This window comes from Blennius ocellaris (assembly GCF_963422515.1).
Source record: "Blennius ocellaris genome assembly, chromosome: 6".
Lineage (NCBI taxonomy): Eukaryota > Metazoa > Chordata > Actinopteri > Blenniiformes > Blenniidae > Blennius > Blennius ocellaris.
This window is the reverse complement of record NC_137655.1, coordinates 2,188,975-2,204,998: the sequence shown is the minus strand read 5'-3', so window position 1 is coordinate 2,204,998 and position 16,024 is coordinate 2,188,975. Positions and strand designations below refer to the sequence as shown.

Sequence of the window (16,024 nt, the reverse complement as noted above, 5' to 3'; positions counted from 1 at the left end):
TCCAGTTTCGTCTTAAATTGTCGAGCAAAATATTGCCAGAATAACCTTTGAGTTTCCACATGAAAGCTTTGCTTTGTTGTGGCGTGCGGTGTACGTGAGGAAATTGTCTATTTTTTTTTTTTTTTTTTACAAGATCAAACTGTTAATACTGAAAATGACTCGAGTCCCAACGTAGAGTCCATTCTAATGAGACGTTCTGCTGCAAAATGCAGTGAAATGTAAAAGAAAACCTCCACTAAATGTTACATAACCGCCTCGCATGCTGGTTTGTGGGCCTGGATTAAAGTGGAAGTGAAGGTTTTATCAAACTGGGCTCGCCGCCGTTGACTATGCATGTTCCCAACAGACTCGCGACTCCGTCGGGAACTCCACCGCTCGTTAGAACCGAGGTTCTCGCTCCAAGCCACGTATGGAATGACACGTGTTAAACGTCCTCCCCTGTTATACTTCCTCCACACCCCCCCCCCCCCCGCGCCCCATTATTCCCCCGGTCCACTTGACCTGATGAATAATTGACTGTATTGATTGAGTGTGACGGCGTTGGTTCCAGAGAGAGCCAGGTAGAATTACAGTCAGTCAGTTTAATTAAAACGGGGGTCCTGAAGCGTTGCCTCGGCACAATGAGTAGATAAGGAGTGATGGAAGGGACATGAGAGACGAGGACTCCGGCGTGTTTCCACTGTTTGCTTTTGTTCCTGTCGAGACCCTGGGAGTCGGTGCAGAGGAGTTTTATAGTGAAATGCCAATGAGCCAAGAAGTACAGTTGTCAAGCAGATTTTAATTGGCGCATTAAAAAGGAAGTATGAGTCGACAAATATAAGGATTCGGTAAATTGGTAATAATTAGACTTAGACTTAGACTTTCTTTATTGTCATTGCAGTACATCACACAGTGAGGAACTGGCAACGAAATGTCGTTGCTTAGCAACCGGTAAAAAAAAAAAAAAGGCATTAAAAAAACATATTTAAATATTTTTTTTTTTTTAAAGTAGTGCAAACAGTTAAAATAAGGTGCATATGAACGATAAATAAAAGAGCAGGATGAGAAATGGGAAAGATTAAAATTGAATAATTGCACAGTATGATGTTATAATGTTATTAGGTATTTAGAAGCCTGATGGCCGGGAAAGAAGCTGTTCTTCAGTCTAATAATGCTATTGGTAATAATGCTATTGGTAATAATGCTATTTCGCTATTTCGTCACGTTGAGGAACTAAAAGAAAACAGTTTATTGTGGGTTAGCAAGGCAACGCACCAACAGATGTGTGAATTTGTGAGTTGGGAACCGATCAGCAGCTCCAGTAAAACGATTTTCAGTCAAACTGGGAACTGGGAATGAAAGCAAATCAATCACAAAGGAAGTCTTGAACAATGTCGAGACCCTGGGAGTCGGTGCAGAGGAGTTTTACGGTGAAATGCCAATGAGCCAAGAAGTACAGTTGTCAAGCAGATTTTAATTAGCGCATGAAAAACAAAACTAAAAATCTTGTCAGGAAGTATTAGCGACAAACGTAAGGATTCGGTAAATTGGTAATAATGCTATTTCGCTATTTCGTCACGTTGAAGAACTAAAAGAAAACAGTTTATTGTGGGTTAGCAAGTCAACGCACCAACAGATGTGTGAATTTGTGAGTTGGGAACCGATCAGCAGCTCCAGTAAAACGATTTTCAGTCAAACTGGGAACTGGGAATGAAAGCAAATCAATCACAAAGGAAGTCTTGAACAATCTAAGAGTCGTGCTGGGAAATTCTCCAACAGCCTTCTGGTGCTTTTTTTTTTTTTTTTTTGCACGGCATTTAGCCACACACCTGCTGAGCATGAATAACTTGTGATCAAAACTTACATGAATATTTATCATTTTTTTTACATAGAAATGGAGAAAATGTAACTGAAAATTTGTATTAATTGCAGATGGAACTTCTTTAAACCAATAGATGGAGCTGCCAGGCACTCTGTCTTGCTCAGGGGCATTTCAGCATGTGGACAGGGAGGGAATTGAACCAGCAACACAATGATTGAAAGACTCTACCAACTGTAGTAAGCTACTTTTGCTATTGCTGAGGAAAGTGCACATTAGAATGAATTCCATGTTGTTCAATGGAGTCGTCCTGGATTCCAAAACGAGAAATGTGTCGTTACTCTGCATGACGGTTTAACAATTTGAAATGTATTGCCATCAACAGTTCTCTTACGCTTCCTTCTGGGATTATTTGTTCTACAGTTATTAAAAGTATAGTTTTATAAAACGGTTAAAAAGTGGCCACATTATTATTTTTATTATTAATAATGTGTTTTATTCTGATCAATTTACGTATTACCTGGAATACAACTTAATAAGTCAGGGGTTTATCCAAGTGTTGCAGAATTTGGTTTAACGAATATTTTACTCTGACTTTTCTTTAAAAAAACAAAAAAAGAAAGTGTTGGCTATTAGCCTGTTGTGTTAAGAGCTGTGCTGCCAAGGCAACAGTTTCCTTATCATGCTTTCACTTTTAATCACTTCTACCAAAGGGAAGCTCTGCGTTTCTGAAGGTATTTTGTTTTCCCACAATTAGCATTAAAAAAGATGTAATTCCTGTAAATCTCTGTTTAAAAAAAAAAAGCCATTTAGCTGGATTGCATCCGGCGTCATGTGTGGAAAGTGAGGCGATGGCTCGGCGCCGTGAACTCTGGCCGCTGCGATACGTCTCTCTGACAGTTGGACGTACGTGGAGACACGGCGGGTTGCGGGTGTGACGCCGGGGCGACGGCTCCGTCAGGCTCGCGGCAGACGCCGTGTTGGCAGCCGCTAGCTCCTCGTAGACGCGCTTTTCGAAATGGCTTACGGAGTCGTCAGCGGCGCGCTTCGAGTGGAAGTTGGCAGCGTATTTCCCCGAGACACTTCACGTCACATTTCATGACTTTCTGCATCGATTTTTACATTTTTTTATTTATTTTCGGTCTGTTGGTTAAACACAAATTACCAAAGGTGCACCAAGTTTAAATGGTCAAATTTAGCTGCTCTGGGATTTATTTCCTAACATTTAGACTATAGTCGGTGAGAATTTGCAGATTCAATAACAGCTTGCAGTGAAGTTCAGCTGGTCGAAGTGTCCTTGAGCAAGGCGGTGAATCCCAAGTTGCTCCCAACTCAAGTTGGATGGATTCGGCGCCTCGCGTGGCGACTGCCTCCACTGGCATGTGAACGACTTTGTCGTATTCGGCGCTACGTAGATGTATATGAATAGAATGTGACGAACAATGTAAAGCGCTCAAGCAGTTGAAAAGTGCTGTAAAAGTTAATTAAATCGATTTTCCATTTCACATGTGAGATTGGAACTGTTGCTCACGTGTTGGTGTGTGTGTCGACCGCGGGAATTGTACGTCGTGGTGATAGCATAGCGATAGCCTTAGCAGCATGAAATAGGGGGAAAAGTTTAGACTATTAGCGGCCAGCGGCGGCCAGCAGCGGCTAGCAGTTAGCAGATAAATGTAACAGAGGCGGGTTTATGATGTTAGCTTCCTTTGTTGACAACAACACAGGAAGCAGAATCAAAACATCTCGTTTTGGGGGCGCACCCCGAAACAACTCATCCACTTTCAAACTCCAGATTTTCAGTTTCAACCGATATCCACCACCAATGTGCATTCTTTAATCAGGAAACCTGTCATTTCCAGGTGCTCGTGTATTCTATTGTGATTTTGGAACGTACAACAGCCTACCTGAAGTTGTTTTTTGTTTTTTTCCTGTGGCCCCCGTGAAGCTAAAGCATAGCCATGAGGCTATGCTACGAGGCTAACGGCTCACTAAGTCGTTAATCTTAATATTTCAATGGGTTATTTTTAATACCGGCCCGTTGTGCTCAATCGCCATGTAATGCGGATGTATTCTTCCGCTCCGATTTTGAAAGCGATCCGGTCGTGGTGGCTGACGGCCCGGCGACGCTCAGTCCAGTTCACCGCAGACGTTACAGATGTTGTGAAGCGTCGGCAGAACTCACAGGTCTGCCTCCCAAACGACACGTGGCGGCGGCGGCGGTGGCGGCGGCGGTGGCGGCGGAGGCACAAGCCGGAATGTTCCCGCTCTGAAACAAACGTGTCGGGGTGCTGCAGGACACAAAGAAAGTACTTTGATAGGAACGCAAGCCCTTTGTCCTTGTACTTCCACTTTCGGCCACAAAGTAAACAAATGCACAAACGGGTAAATAAACGAAGGCCTTGGCCCGGCCTGTCGGGGGTTTATTTATAGCCCGGCGTGTCCCTCCGCAGCGACGACCCCCACCTCCGCGTGGAGCGAGCGAACACGTTCTGAAAAATGAATGACAGGCTGGCGACAAAGCGAGCAGATCAAAGGGAAACGGCTGCCAGGTGAACCCATGAGAGCGCCAGAGTGCGACTCTGCGGATGTTGCGGAAGGCGCCGTCCCTGCTTCTTCGTCATCACAACGTGCCTCGCGGTCCACGTAGATTCACCGGGAAGTTTACTCTCTCTGATTGAGGGCGTAATGATCCCGGCGAAGTCCGGCTCCCCGCCTCCCCGTAGAGGCTCGCCGATTATCGGCGCCCTGGCCGTGCTTCCAATACGGCGTTTAAAAGGCTCTCTTACTGCTTCCATCATCGCTTATAATTGAGTTAATAAATTGAGGCTGATGATTCAAAAGTGGCTCGATGGGAAATTGGGAGGAGAAAATGAGACGGGGGTGAGGGGGGGGAGGGGGGGGGAGGGCGCACGGAAAGAAGAGCGGCTGAAAGAAGAATCTCATGCACGGTGGCACAAGGGCAATTTAGAGTTTGTCAGCTCTCAAGGACACGTCAGCCTTTGCTGGCATTAATGAAACGAGCAGCGGTCCGAGTCCCCATAATAGATCAGTCTTATGAGTTTGGGGGGGGGGGCGTGGGGGGGGGGGGGTGTATTATATAGGGGTCTATCTATGCAATGAGGCAATTCAGGCTCTTTAGTGTGTTCAACACGTCAGTTGTGTTTTATTTCCGTCGGGCAGCCTTGATGAGTCAGCATATTGTCCAGCCTGTCCTGTCCCAGAGACAAATGAGACTCCTGAATCTCAAAATGTGACTTTTGGGGCCATTTTGGTGAATCGATTTCCAGAAGATTCGATTATAAAACAAGAACGTTTGGACCTCCTTTCCGAAGAAAGAACACTTTTTGTGGCTAGGCCGTACATCGCACTGCCTATTTTATACGTTCTATAGGGTTTTGACAATAGTTGTACTCGTTTCCTGTAATCGCTCAGAACTCCTGTCGTATTTTCACTTGTCACACAACAAACATTGCAAGCTAATTTCTACCATCAGGACATTGCTGCAGCAGCTGCTGGCCGCCGTCAACAGAAATAACTCCGAAAGACCAAACAAAGCAGCTTCCTGTGGTTTTGCATGTGTTAGCAGAACTGTAAGTGCGAGCAATCCTCGGACAAACGCCTGAAAAAAAAAAAGTAGTTTTCATGCTGTTTTGGAGCCGCGGTGCCTGATGTGAAGCTTTAATAACCATTCAGGGGCGAGACACACAAGATCCACAGGCCAAAACTGGCCTGCAAGAAGCTTCAATCTGCTCCTCAAACCTGTGAGCAAATTGTTAAAAAAAAAAAAAAATCAAGTTTCTTAAGAGCAGCAACACAAAACAACACTCGTGCTGAGATGTCTCGCCACCTCGTTGCTGTCAAACTGGCCTCAAAGCCACGCTGTCAATAGTTTCACTGTATTTTGCACCAGAATGCTTCATTTAGAATTCGCTTCATGTTGGGATTGCAGTAATTTTAAGTCGCAGTTCTTCAGAGATATAAGCATCTGCTTCACGTATAATTTGTGTGACAACAAAGAAAAACTTTAAAGCTTAAATTTAAAGGTTATTGTGGCTTTAGTTTACAGGTCCAGTCCACTCGAGGGGAAGTTGGGCTGAATGTGGCTCAAATGTGTGTGCAAATCGTGAATCTTCTTTTTTTTTTTTTCTCTGAGGGTGTAAATACCGGATTTTCCGCACCTAAATACCTCAAATTTTCTCAAAAGCTGCCAGTGTGCCTTATATATGAAAGAATTGCTCTACTCCAGACTGCTATTTGACAGCTGAACAACCAGAAGCTTTTATTTTGACAACCGGATCTTCAGAGCGGACGACACTCCACACAACACCTTCATCACTCATGGTTGCACACCAACATTCTAACAAACCAAAATAAACTAGATGAAATAATGACTCCCTAAACTGGGGAACAAAAACACATAAACACAATCAACACAACACCAAGCCCAACAACAACCCACAATAACCTCCAACAACACAAAACATGAATTCCCATCATGCCTTGCATCCTGAGCTCCTCAGTTGCAGCCGATAGCTGCAATGCATTATGGGAGTTTCTGTTTGTGGTGTTTTAAATGCAATTATTGGGGGTTCTATTTGGTTTGTGGTGTCGGTAATAATTGTGTTGTGTTGTGTTTTGGTTGCTTAGTTCATGTAGTTTAGTTTATTACCGGTAGTTGTAAGTTGTCAACCAGCAGTGAAGAAGGTTTTGTGTGTAGTGTCCTCCTGGCATAGGCTGCAGGTAGGACTATCAAAATAAAGCGTGTGCACCTCTCTGGGTGTTAGAATCAGTGGAAAATGTAACCTAATGGCTTTGAGCTATAAAGGTTGCTGACCACGTGTCTATTCAATGCACCTTATATATGAACAAAGTTGTAAATTATGTCAATCAATGTAGGTGTGCCTTATAGTGTGGAAAATACGGTATGGCGTGAGACTTTTAATCTATTGGCACCTTTTGTTGTGAACCCGTCGTCCCTCCCTGGTCCAGGTCTGGCGGACCGCCGCCTCAGTTTCCTCGTCTTCCGCTGCCGCAGACCTTCAGCTTCACGCTTCACAGACGAGTGAATTAACTCCGACGTTATCGGGGCTTAATCTTTTAAATCTAATGAAAATCAAACAACAAAACAGAGCTGTGACATTTGCGGCGAGTTCTGAAATATGAAGCCGGATTTTCATCAAAACAAGTGACGCAGAGGTATTAAAAAAAAAAAAAAGAAGAAGAGGAGTCACATTTTTTTTTTTCCCCCCCACCCAATTATTTTTAGATTCCATCAAATTACACACAAATGGCTCCAGGTTAATTTTTAGTGCCTTCATTTAAAATCATCCATCTTGTACATTTAAAAGAAGGAAATTGATTTTAAAAGCAGCGAAGCCCTGACTGATCCGCCACGGGAGAAAACCGAAAGGTGCTCCAGTTCTAATTATAGCCAAGCAGTCACAATATGACACTTTTTTTTTTTTTTTTCTCGAGTCGTGACTTAAAATTACCAGGTGATCCCCCCCCCCCCACTGTTTTGTAAGGGCATCTTTTCTGCAGCTGTGAAAGGTGAATCGCCGCAGAGCTCCGACTCCCCCTCCCCTCCCCCCCACCACCTCCTCCTCCAGCCAATCAAAGCGTAGCGGTGGGTTAGGTTTGGGTGGTAATCACTGCTTTTCACCTGCAGGGCTTTGTGGGTAATAGAGGCCAGGAGGAGCTGCAAAGAGAGGGAAATGTATAGCACGGAGAAGGAGACTTAATTCACCTTATCAGAGGCAACAGACGTGCTGGAAGGCCACGTTGAAGAATCCTTAACGCCAGGCTTCACAAACTCTCCCGGACGGCGATTTCACCGTCGATAACATCACAACTGGGGAGTAACTCTGCGACCGCTGGAGCGTCTGAATGCAGATGCCTGCAGCGCTCCTCCTCGGCCACAGGCGGAGCGAGCGTCTCCGTTTGCGAGGAAGAGGAGCTTGGCGCTCGCGTCGGGGGACGAGCGACCTGAGCGGGCCTCCAGCGTTAAAGCGCGAGCTTCCACACAAGCTGGAAGCCGGTCACGAGCGGGAAATTAAAGGAAACGTTGAGGCATGCAAAGCCTTGGGCGCAGAGACGCGCATCAGAAAGCCTGCGTTTCATTTCCAATTTTTTTTTTTTTTTTTTTAAGGGGTGGTGGGATTACCGTGCCGCTGAAAATCCTCCAGCAGGCAGGGGGCGGATTAGAAGCACAAAGCCTCGGTGTGACCGACGTTAATAGGTACTGTAAGCGACACGGCGGTGCGCCGGGGCGTTCGGGACGTAGTCACAAGGGTGGAGCCCGTGTCCCCGCGCGTCTCAATCACTCAGCTTTTCGAGTGAATATCCAGCTGAGGGGGTGTCGTGTTTCAGCGTCGCCCGCTATAATCCGGGAGTCACACCCTTCAAACTTCCAGTTTCTGCCAATGTCAACTCAATTTTGTTTGCCGGCTTTCACACAAGACACGAAGAGTTTTATGTGGGTGTGGGGAAGCACGTGACGTTTTATCATGTTACATGTTTTGTAAATCCAATATCGCCCACATTTAGCGTCCCGTGTCTGCTGGAATGCGACCATCACGCTTGGCAAAAGAATTACTGTGGTGGAGTCTCGTGGTTAACGCTCTTACTTCGCAGCAAGGAAGAGCCCGATTCCAAGCAGAGCGTCTTTTTCTGTGGCGTTGTCAGATCGCTGTGGGTTACAGCGGTAAATAACGGCATATCATCTGCGTAAAGGAGACAGCTGACATGATGGTGATTTATGGTGGGGGAACATACAGTAATAAACAAAACCGAGCCGAGAATACTTCCCAGATGTATTCCTTTAACAGTGATGAGAGAGTGGTATGTGTGAGCAAACGCTGAATGTCTCGTCAATATCACACATCTCTCCCTTCGTCAGTCACAATCTGCTTGATTTATCTGCATTTATGTCTTGCACAGTACATATTGGTTGTTTCGGCAGTAATTCCTGGGTTGTGTACAGTTATGCTGTTCACATTGTTGTATTTAAACACATTCTATCATGGTGTTGGACTTGCTTTAGCCCCTCAAACAGCTTCCACTCTTCTCTAAGTCGATCCAAATGATTTTTTGAATCCGTGCCCTTTTGGTCTGTTCTGACTTTGTAGACACGAAGCTCTGACTCACAATCTCTCTCCCAGTTCATCTCCAAAAAAGAAATGCTGTATGGGGTCGAGGTCAGATGTCTATGAGTGCCAGTCGAGTTCTTCCACACCGAACTCATCAGGCTCTGTGCCCTGCTCCTCACTCATGTTGTAATAGAAAAGGCCCCCCCCCCCCAACCCGTTGCTACAAAAGTGGAAGGATAGCGTTGTTCAAAGTATCCTGCTATGTGATTCTTTTATACGCTTTATGGCAAAGGTGTCTGATTGAAACACCCGGATCCACCTGACCAGGGTTGGCTATTCCGATCTGGTTATCTAAGTTTAGATGTTAAGTGTTTGATCCCTACGGTGTGTGATCACCGGGTAAATAAGACTAAACAAACTTTGCTGAGACTCAAATGCGTCATATAGGTTGTAATTGACCAGAGCGTCTCTGGAGTATCATTGTGGGTCAAACCGACTTCTCGGGGTTTTAAAAGATGTGGTTCTGACAGCAGCTTCAGACCTTGACCAGCTTCAGATCTGTCCGTCCATGATGTGAAGCTCCTGCTTCGCCGCCTCCCAGTGACGCCGATGTCTGTCGATCACGGAGGCTATTGACGATTCTGCGCTTGTGACTGACGATGATGCTGGGACCGCTTCATCCAGGACGACTACTCCGGTCAGAGAGTAGAAACGGACACCGGGTGTTGACTTTATCCCTTTTAATAGAATCAGCTGGCGGTACAGAACGTGGATTCCCGACGAATGATGAATAAGTGAATGGACAACGAATGAACGACGAATGAACGATGAATGAATGGTTTTCTGTAACACATAAAGAACGTACAAATCAATAACCGGTGCTAATAATGCTCCATAAACTGGAAGTAAATCCCCCATAGTGTCACACTCGTGCAGACAGAGCTAGCCGATTAGCATTAGCTTCATTCACATCCGAGCTAAATGACACAGAGCTGTTACCAAACACACATCTACCAACCCAAACACTGAATATGAACACTTGTAGGCTTGATGACTATTAAGGACTTACTTCTTCACGAACACATTCAACATGTAACGACGGGTTCACTACCGTCTTATTATTATCGGAAAAACTCAGTTCACCCGGACGTAACACGAGGACCCCATCACCTGACTGGGCTGTCCAAAATAATGCCTGACGAAAAAAAACCCTATTCTAACAGAACACACAATACACTTCACAGGGAATTTGTAACAGAGGCCGTTTGAGTTTAATGAGCGTTGAGGCTGGAAACGGCCATCAGACACCATCAGGCAGTGGACCACCGGAACGCAGTGGATTGGTTGATCACACGTCTGCATCAACAGACGGTTGAACCACATTGCTTTGCCTTGCCTTGCCTTGCCTTCCGTGGACAATGACTTAACATCACAGTGTGGACGTCATGTTAGGAGCTCATATATACGATGTGCAAACAAGGTTTCTGCTCGAAAACCTTCTTCCTCCATTCAAATCTGTCAGGATATTTGGTTCCCGTGTCACGTCGATCGATGCGTCACGTTCTACGTTATTGACGACGCTACTAAGATATCAGCCGTCCTCAAACCCGTCTCACTGTCGCACACAAGACCGCCGAGTTTAAACAGTTTCGGTGATAGATGTCATAATTTTTTTGCCCATTTCCGTCAGTTGAGCGTATAGCATCTTCAACTCAAAGTGAAACGGGAGAATTTGTCCAAGCGAAGACATTAATCATCAATGCTCTCCGATCTTCTGTTCTAACCTCCATTGTTCCTCGCCGTGTCTGTCTGCAGGACCTGGGCGGAGTGAGTCCTCCTCAGAGGAACTGGAAGGGGATCGCCATCGCTCTGCTGGTCATCCTCGTGGTCTGCTCGCTCATCACCATGTCGGTCATCCTGCTCACGCCAGGTAACCTTCACTTTAATAAAGAAACTACGTTACAGGCCTGCAAACAAGGGTAGGTCAGACAGAAGATTATGAGCGGTGAAACATTGAGCATTTCTATTTTAGCACCTGAAAAAAAAGATGCTAAAGAAGTAACAAGAACCAAACCGGGAGGGGGGATTTGTACAAATGTGCAGAACGTCGCAGCATGAGGATTTGCGTTTTCTACCTGAAAATCAAGGATCAATTAGTGGAAACAAATAAATTCAACTCTGGAACGCTGCTATTGGGACCTGCAGATACACTGCTAAGCCACATTATATTTCAGTCAGCATACACCCACTTCCAAACCCCCATGATGCACCACTGAACAGCATCGATGATCCAAATTGCCTATATTTTTTTTTTTTAGATTGGTCAATGTCAATGTTTACTGTGCAGCATGAGGGCTGACGAGCCAATCAGGGGCAAATATTGTTAACCCATAACTTATACCAACCTGGAAGTTGCTGTTATTTTCCAACGCTGCTGCTTTTGCTTGTTGTTGTCAGTGTCCATAACCAGAGTTTCAGTTCTCTAGCTGGTTTAGTATCTCCTCCCCCGATTAGCCCCGTTTTCAGCTCGTCTTGGAGCGTGTGGGTGATGTAACCGTGGGCAACGTGGTGCCTAAAAAGCGGGGAAAACATCAGACGGAATCGGCTTTTAAGATACGCCGCTTCCTTCATCACATCCGGAGGATTTACCAGCTCATCAGCGTTCATTTGTCTCTCCTGATACGCCTCGCCCGGTGTACCTGACGGAAGCGCTTCTTCATTCATATGTTAAAAAGCCACCGGCCGCCGCCGCCGCCGCCGCCGCACTCTCCCCCCCGGTGGATTCCACGCTTGGTTAGACTTTCATTGCCTTCATAAACAAACATGCCGCACGGAGTTATCGAGGAAAGCCAATATGGCTGACATTCAGAACGACTTGGCCCCACTGCTCACGCTCACAATCAGCAGCTGTCCCGTTCACCGGCAGCTTACGACTGGCGTGTTCCCGCTGCTCGGGGCGAAAACCTCTCATAATTAAAAACCGAACATTTCCAGAGGCCGCGCTGGAACGACGTGGGGTTTTTTTTTTTTTTAGAGGACAGTGATGATCACGGTAATGAAGGCGTGCGTGTGGGTTTGTTTTGTTTGTTTTTCGTTGGATTAACACTACCGTATTTTCCGCACTATAAGGCACCTGAATACCTCAAATGTTCTCAAAAGCTGCCGGTACGCCTTATATATGGAAGAACTGCTCTACTCCAGACTGCTATTTGACAGCTGAACAACCAGAAGCTTTTATTTTGACAATTCTAACTTCTCAACCGGATGTTCAGAGCGGACGACACTCCACACAACACCTTCATCACTCATGGTTGCACACCAACATTCTAACAAACCAAAATAAACTAGATGAAATAATGACTCCCTAAACTGGGGAACAAAAACACATAAACACAATCAACACAACACCAAGCCCAACAACAACCCACAATAACCTCCAACAACACAAAACATGAATTCCCATCATGCCTTGCAGCGACCACCTCTGGACGGTAAGCAGCCGCCGACAGCTCCTCAGTGCAGCCGATAGAAACTCCCATAATTCATTGCAGCTGTTTGTGGTGTTTTAAATGCAATTATTGGGGGTTCTATTTGGTTTGTGGTGTCGGTAATAATTGTGTTGTGTTGTGTTTTGGTTGCTTAGTTCATGTAGTTTAGTTTATTACCGGTAGTTGTAAGTTGTCAACCAGCAATGAAGAAGGTTTTGTGTGTAGTGTCCTCCTGGCATAGGCTGCAGGTAGGACTATCAAAATAAAGTGCGTGCACCTCTCTGGGTGTTAGAATCAGTGGAAAATGTAACCTAAGGGCCTTATAATGTGCTGCACCTTGTATATGAACAAAGTTGTAAAATATGTCAATCAGTGTAGGTGCACCTTATAATCTGGTTTGCCTTATAGTGCGGAAAATACGGTAATTTCTCTGTTAGTAAACGCTTTTCCCTATGGAGGAATCTGGGTGTTAAATGGTTGTGGCTACGCTGAGCGCGTTTTTGAAGAAAACAGGTCGGCCATGTGATTTGTTGCAATTGGATCATTTTTGGAACGACACCATCTGGTGGTAGAACGTGGTACTACAAGGTCGAGCGTCACAACACCAGCTGGTTTGCTCATTAAATGCAAACAGTTTCAAATGTGGGTTTTTATTTTATACTGTTTGCTGATTTATCTTCCAATTATTTTGGTAAATTTCACACATGATTTTCCACCTACACATCGTACCTATTTTCAAAAAGCGCCCAGTCAAGCTGTGTGTGTGTTTAGTGAATAGATTTATAAAATGTTCTTGGAACCGCAGTGACAGTAATTCACTAAACCATGTAAAAAAAGGCCAGAATTTATGAACTTTTGTGAATATTTCTCATGATGGCTGAGTTAGAATGATGATTATGAGCTTAGTGGTTTTAACTGCGCTGAATTGTTGTTCAGGTTTTATTTCTGCTATTGAGTTAAAAACGTGTTTACTACTTTCAGACCACTGGGTTCAGCAAAAAAAAGCATTTAGTTTTACTTTCCCAATCCCATTTGTCCTGCAAATGTCAACGCTTTCTCTCTCAGACGTGAAACGCAGTGTTACTTTGAAATTCCATTTCCTGTGTTCGGGGGTCGTGTGTTCTTCCGACAGTCACTCGTCCCGTTTCCACATTCTGACGTCTGAATCAACAAACGCTGGGGATTTATTTCCAGCTGGATTTAGCCTCACAGACGCCACATTTGACAATCACAAATGATTTTTAAAAAAAATTTTTCTCTCCCTCCGTTGCAGCTGACAGCCAAGCTGGGAGTGACACCAAACTGACTGTGGAGGATTTGTTCAAACCGGAGTTCAAAATTTACGACCCGGAGGCGAAATGGATCAACGGTGAGTAATCTGTGTGTTCTGACTGGATCGGCTGGGATTCAGAGCTGCTGGACTGTTGGCACGGTGGACGTTTTTCTGCAGTGGAACGTAAACGACGCAGAGTTTCGTGTTTACCAATCATGGCTTGAGTGCATACATAAAATACATGCGATGGCGAAAAGAGTCAGCGGACGTGCGACCGTGTGACGTATAACAAATCCGCTGCACAAAATATCCTTGAATACGTTCCTTTAAGGAGAAAACATATCAACTTGTGAAGTCATCATTCAACCGTCAAACAATCCATCGACCAGAACAGAAGAAAAGCAAACAAAGAAGTGATTGATGAGAATAGAAGCAGTTTGAACGATGAAAACCTGCTTCCAGCTCGGGTGCGATCGCAACAAGAGCCTCTGGATCGACCATAACATTACGACCGATGGATGGAGTGAATAAAACACTGAAGGCCAGAGTGACATTCTGTGAAAAAAAACGGGTCTATTCAAATAAGTGTTGTGCGGATTTTGGGGAAAGTTCGCCAGAATAATCTCATTGAAAAGGTTTCACTTCCATTTGCTTGTGTTTTCCCAGTGGAGGGACTGTAGCGCTGAGTGTGGAGCCGCACGCGTCACTTCGAGGAAGTTATCCGACATAGTTGTGCTCCACCTAGTGGCGAGGAGGCCACATTGCATCAGTAGAGCCAGACATGGTGGCAGACGTGTGATTTCTGCTGCATGGAGCAAATTTGATCGAGGCTGTTTTCTTCACACTGTTCAAAGTATCGAGTTAAAGAAGGCATCTGTTTTCAGAAAATGTAAATGCTAAGACCTTTCCCCCCCCCCCCCCCCCGTCTCCTTATTTACATGGTATTGATTCCTTATTTGCCAGAAGCGAGATCATACGCTCAGCCTGCGAGGCTTCGGCTGCAAATAAACCACATCAAGTCAAGTGCAAGTGAATCTGATTACGGTTCGCTCGGAGGGATGGAGTTGGGGAGTGTGTGGGGGTGGGATGGGGGGGGGGGCAGATAACAATACCTCCAAGGGAGCCGGGAGAACGGGATGGCTGCATTCCCTCCCTTCCTGTGGGTTAGCGTGTTTGTCTTTGGCTCTCCGGGGCGGAAGGCGAGGCCGTTTTCCGCCCGTCGATATTTCATTCCGGGGTGACATTTTTCCGCCGTCTCCGCCACGCCGTCTCATTCTCCCCGAGCTGACCTCGGGCGACACGGAGAGAAAAGTCAGCTTTCAGAAGGCGGCTCGTGGATGGATGGATGCGGTAAAATAGACCCCGGGACAAATGGGAGCAGATAACAGACGGGGCAGAGAGGCAAGACTGATCACTGGGATTCACAGCAAAAAATTAGATTTTTTTTTTTTTCTTCCTCCACTCTCCAAAGGCTTTTCGCTCAATACTCTTCAGTCCGTGTCTGCATTAGAGATAAACAAGTGCATAATGTGACCCGGTGCTTAATGAGTGCAAATAACATGCAGGAGTCTGTGCTTGGGCAACAGACTGTACGTGTTTGCTTAATTACAGGAGACGAAACCGCAATCCCGGCAGTTACACTTTTATTATTAGCTGATGAATGGCGACTGGCATTAGAAGATATGAGATCCAGTGTTCACTGATTTAATTAGGGAAGAAAATAGAAGCTAATGCTCAAGATGTCGTTTCATGTGCAGCCCCGGTCTCCAGAAAAATATCCGTAGGGTCGTTATCACTGTATTTTGAAGGAAAAGCATGAAGGCACAAGAGAAAAAACAACATCTCACCCATTAGAACAGCTTCCAGCCTTTTTTTTTTTTAATGCGCCATAGTGGTGGTCAGCATGAGTTAGCCATTAGCTAAGATAAGCTGTAGCTTTAAAAAAAAAAAACATTATGAAAAATTAGAAATTGACAATCTGAATGGGACAACCTGTAACATCGAGTTGCTGCTTTTATAGCAGAGCTAACCGATACAAATCATCTCTGTTACGCAAAGTGCTAAGTGAGGTTAGCGCTTTGCTAATATAAAAGGCCCATGTACACGACAGTGAAAATGCCAACCTTTCATTCTGCTTTGGGGCGAACTGTGCTCTGAGGCACTGAAAACACAACTTTTTGAAAATGCGCCAAATCTGTCCTCGTGTGAACGGAAAAAAAACCCAACTTTCTGGAAACGCTCGGTCTCTGACTCGCTTGCGGAAATGATGCAACAGTGCATGCGTTTTGAAACAGCCTTCACTATAAGCTTTGGTAAATAGAAAAGTCGTGAGTCCGGCCTTGAAAGTAGAGACAGTTTCAGCCTCCCGAACTGAAAC

The 16,024-nt window shown here is 45.2% G+C and overlaps 1 protein-coding gene across 1 annotated transcript in view; it reads left to right on the top strand.

The window, feature by feature from the left end:
• LOC308131566 (inactive dipeptidyl peptidase 10-like) overlaps nt 1–16,024 on the top strand; it is a gene marked incomplete at both ends in the record, with an annotated part of 281,690 nt that overhangs the window by 148,564 nt on the left and 117,102 nt on the right. Inside the window, 2 exon segments of the mRNA XM_080498342.1 lie at nt 10,702–10,816; nt 13,648–13,743. Coding sequence (XP_080354468.1) covers nt 10,702–10,816; nt 13,648–13,743 — 211 coding nt within the window.